This window comes from Nicotiana attenuata, chromosome 12 (assembly GCF_001879085.1).
Source record: "Nicotiana attenuata strain UT chromosome 12, NIATTr2, whole genome shotgun sequence".
Taxonomy (NCBI): Eukaryota; Viridiplantae; Streptophyta; class Magnoliopsida; order Solanales; family Solanaceae; genus Nicotiana; species Nicotiana attenuata.
The window spans coordinates 48,979,621-48,984,319 of record NC_032000.1 but is presented as its reverse complement, the minus strand read 5'-3'; the positions used below and the strand labels follow the sequence as shown (position 1 = coordinate 48,984,319).

Sequence of the window (4,699 nt, the reverse complement as noted above, 5' to 3'; positions counted from 1 at the left end):
TAAGTGGGCGTTTGTATATAAGAATTGTAAAATTTGGAAAAAAATTGAATTTTTTTTTCAAGTGAAAATGATATTTGAAAATTAGAGTTGCGTTTGAACATGAATATAATTTTGGGTTGTTTTTAAATTTTTGTGAGTTATTTGAGTGAAAATTTTGAAAAACAGTTTTTTGGAGTTTTTCAAATTTTCGAAAAATTTCAAAATTCATCTTAAGTGAAAATTGGAAATTTTATGGCAAAATACTGATTTCGAAAAAAAAATAGAAAGTTTTCGAAAAAAGTGAAAAAAAATTTCATGACCAAACAAACCCTTAAAACTTTTACATCATTGTTTAACCAGTTGTATTCCAAGGCTGTACACTACTAATACTACAAAGAATACAACATCCGATTTAGCAACATGAAACATAAACCTTTGTTACCTACTACAACATTGTTAAAATACTAACATAATGTAAAATTTACCATATAAGTTAGGAGTAAATTATACTATATAAGATATGCCACGCCCTACTGTTCATATTGTATCATACTCTTATTGCATAAAAAGTGTTTGAATCATGAGTCTTATTGATCAAAAGAAACACATACTGATAATCTTCTTTATAATAAAAGAAAATAAGTAGAAGTCTACATTTTAGTACACATGAGAAAGACAGTGAACACAGATATACCAACAAATTAAAAAACCTAAGTCCTAACCAACACACTGCTATTTTTCTCATTAATAATGCTCTCCTTCAGCTTCTGTTGTTGCAGAAGACATGTAACTCATAGCTTGAGAAGACTCATCAGTTGCTTGAAACTTATTCTTGCAAGCATGACAAGTGATTTCCAATATTGAAGAGCTTATTCTCTTTGTAGCTTCTTCTTTCAAATTTTGAGCTCTTTCAATTTCAGCTTGTGCTTGTTGTCTGATTCTCTTTGCATTAGCAAATTCCAACTCAGCAAATTCAATTTGCCTCTTTGCTTGTCTTCTTGCTTCCTCAGCATAAGCCTTTTCAGCCATAGCCAAATTCAGTTCCTTATGATCTTTTGACACCACTCTAGTAGATGATCCAATTGACAATTTCAAATGGGGTGCTTGATTTTCATGATCATTAGTTCTTGATGGACATGCAATTGAAGATGGTAAAAGGCGAAGTTCCAAATTATGCTGCTGATCATTATTATTACTACTAGGGAATTCATTGTGCTGATCAGAATTATTAGGCAAAGGCATTATTGTCAATCTTGGTAAATTAGGGGCAATGCTGCTGAAATTTGTATCACTTGAAGGGCTAGTGCTTGATGCAGTTCTTGAAGAACAACCAGCTGGCAAATCTGGCCTAGTACTACTACTTCTCCTTACAGTGCAATTATCTTGGTGCTCAATAAAACTCTCCACTCTGCAAGGTCAAAATGACAAGGATTAATATTAGTGTCAAGACTTGTTTTTCTCGTATTTTGTTATGATGCATATTAATTAATAGGAGTAATAGTATAACAAACTTTTTGACCAAAAAAGACAAGGATTAATTAGCTTGTGAGGCAGAAGAAACCATCAATAATTTGGTATCTTGATCTTTGCACAAAGCTAGCCTAGCTAGCTAGGGGTAGTAATTGGCCAAGAAAAAAACAAAAGAGGCTACTTCTTGTAGGGTTACCCAAGAAAAGCAAAAACAAAGCAGAAGGGACAAAATTTTGAACAAAAAAGACTATTTAAAGAGATGATTTTGTTAGTCATACTAATATTAAATTGAATAAGAATGTGAAAGTCAATTAATACGTAGCACTAAGAAAGATGCACACTGTTTTCTTAACAATGAATATTATTTTCTTTTTAAAAAAATTGAAGTATTTATGGGAAATAGTGAACCCCTGGCCTGTGTATCACTTCCATTGACTGCTAGTTATTATTAGGGTATAGTCATATGCTTTTGGAAATTGTAAATTAAGGAATGTATGTTTGTCTACCTCTTCTCCACATGGATTATGACAAAACTCAAGAGAAGTTAAAGACTTTGTAAAAGAAATGGTTAAAGATTTCCATGAAAGCCACAAGGTCCATAATACAAAATGCACTATGTTGCTTACACTCTTCAAAAATATTATTGGGTGTATTTCGGATTCTTCAACATAGGTTAAAAGAATCTTGGAACTCTGAAATATGCCAGCCTAAAGAATATCTAGAATTTCGCTCTAGTTTCATGAAACTCACAAGATGTTCAGAAATGCAATAAATAAAAACAAATTAAAGAACAGAATGTTGGTATTATACCTGGAAAATACGCGGCCACAGTCACAAGAATGGCCTCTAGTACCACAAGTCTTGAGATGTGCTTTGTAATCAGACTGAACAGCATAAGCTTTAGAACATTTCTCACAAACCCATTGTTTATTATTACTATGTTTTCTCCTGAAATGTTTCTTTATACCAACAAGATCTCCAAGGGCATGACATGGATCATGGTGCAAACAAGTTGGCTCGGGACACACAAATACCCTTTTCTTAACTTGTGGTGTCTCTCTCTTCACTAACTTCCATGGCACCTTGTGCCTTCTCCTGTGCATCTGAAGGTTTTGGTCCCTTTGAAAACCTTGGTTACAGATCTCACATATATACCTATCTGATTCCAACAGAGTCTTGGGTGAAAGTGAAACCACTTCTGCATCTGGATCTATGATAATTAACATAGTGTCAGTTGTGGAGCCAGAAATTTATATAAGGGATTGAAAAAAATACAATGTCACACCTACCCTTTTTCACTACACAAGAGTTTTTTTCTTATGTTAAGGGGATTAACAGTTTATATATAACCAAGAAAACTCATTTTTACCCCATTTGCACGGTATAATTTTTCGACCAAACCCCTAGACTTGCTTACAACAAGCAGCAACAACAACATATCCAGTATAATCCCACATAGTGGGAGTTGGAAAGGATAGTGTTTACACTAGACCTAATTACCCTCACCTTATGGAGGTAGAGAGACTCTTTCCAATAGAAAATATTAGCTTGGGAGAAATAAAAAGAAAGAAGAAAAAGAAGAGAAGTTGAAGGGTTATTTACCTGGAGTACCAGCAGGTCGTCTTTTCCTTCTATTAGAAACCCCAGAATTTTCTGCAGAATTATTAAAAGCTTCAGAAGAGGAAGATGGACCAACAGGTGAAGAAGAAGAATTGTCCAACATGGTATAAAATCTTGTAGATCAAAGGGAAAAGATGAATACTGAGACACTGGTACCCTACTTGTACAGCTTTCTCAAATGGGGGGGATTGGGGTGGGGCTTTTTAGGAAAGTGGGTAATAAGAGAAGTGGAAAGCACTTTCTTTTTGAGAAAAATCAGCTTTCTTTTTTTTAGCTTTTAAGCTTTTTCTATCAACTTTCTTGCAAGGTTTTCATTGATTCTCCACCTTGAGCAGGTAAGGTTGAAGCTAGTCTTCTTCATCTTTTCTTCTTTTACTACTATATATGACTTGTAGTAGTTTCTATATAAAAGGTTGAAACAGTGATGAAAGAGAGAACGTGAAGTGGGGTTTTAGCCTTAAGTTGAACCAATTACTTTTGCTTCTTTACTTGAAACTTTGAGCCCACAATCAGACAGAGAATCAAAAGAACATCCCTCACATAAGAAAACAAAGAGTCATTATTCATGACAATGTAATTTGCATGAATAAATATGCTTGGCTTTGGCCCTTTTGAGTAACTAGGATGAGTTACACGTGATCTCACGTCTTCCTCACGTGGCCTTTATCCCTTTACTTTTCTATAAAGTGAAAGGTGAAACTTGAAAGTGGTTTAAAAAAGAATTTCCATTGACCAAAGTTTTCCTCTTTTAATGACCCCTCAAAGTAAACATGATTAAGCTCTGTTGCAGCTTTTTGTGAAAGATGGTGGAAAACGCACGATTAGCAGCTTTGTAAACAAAGTATCAATTATATACCTGCATCTTTAAAAGGAATTGCTCCTTTATGGAGTTTCAATTTGAGAATTTTTTTTTAGTAAAACGGGAATACTTATATTAATATTATCATCCCTAGTTATTTTAAAGGTATTTTGATTGCCGTGTTCTGCCAATTTAGTACAAATGCTATTCGAATAAGTTAAAAAAATGTGCTCCTTCTCTATCCGCCAATAGTCTGGACGCGAGTAATGAAGGTGAAACTGCAAATAAGCTAACTTATTTGTGTAGGACTGCTAGGAAGCTTCCTTAGCCAAAAGATGAGCCACTTCATTTTTTTGCCTAATATTATGCCTGACCACCAGCTTCTACACCTGGAGTTTTAATAACCAGTAATTACAAATGAATGTCATATGTAAGATATCTTTATTTTAGTAGTTTTATTACCTCTATTGCATCAATTTCAATTTCATGTGGTATGTCGCACATATGATGTTAACATGTTGAAATGGTGGAGGAACAACTCAAGACAATATCCCATTCTTTCCACAATGGCTTTAGACGTGCTAAATATTTCGATTTAATTGTAGCGCCAGAAAGCATATTTAGTTAGGGAAAGTAATAGCTCGAATACAACTGACATTCATTGAGCAGTAATACCATGAATGTTCTAATATGTTTGGATTATAGCGAAATGAAAAAACCAATAAAGGAGCAGTTAATCGTCAAGAAGTTACCTAATTTCAAGAGATCATGTCACTTGGAGTTGCATATGAACAATTCACTCTAAATAATGAAGAAAAACAATAATCTCGG

The 4,699-nt window shown here is 33.9% G+C and overlaps 1 protein-coding gene across 1 annotated transcript; it reads right to left on the bottom strand.

Moving 5' to 3' along the window:
- On the bottom strand, positions 550 to 3,624 carry LOC109235691 (protein SHOOT GRAVITROPISM 5-like). Its single transcript, XM_019401897.1, has 3 exons — positions 3,052 to 3,624; positions 2,260 to 2,659; positions 550 to 1,387 (listed from the first exon to the last, which is right to left on the bottom strand). Exons 1-3 carry the CDS (start codon positions 3,170 to 3,172, stop codon positions 724 to 726), a joined length of 1,185 nt encoding a protein of 394 aa, XP_019257442.1. The 5' UTR covers positions 3,173 to 3,624; the 3' UTR covers positions 550 to 723.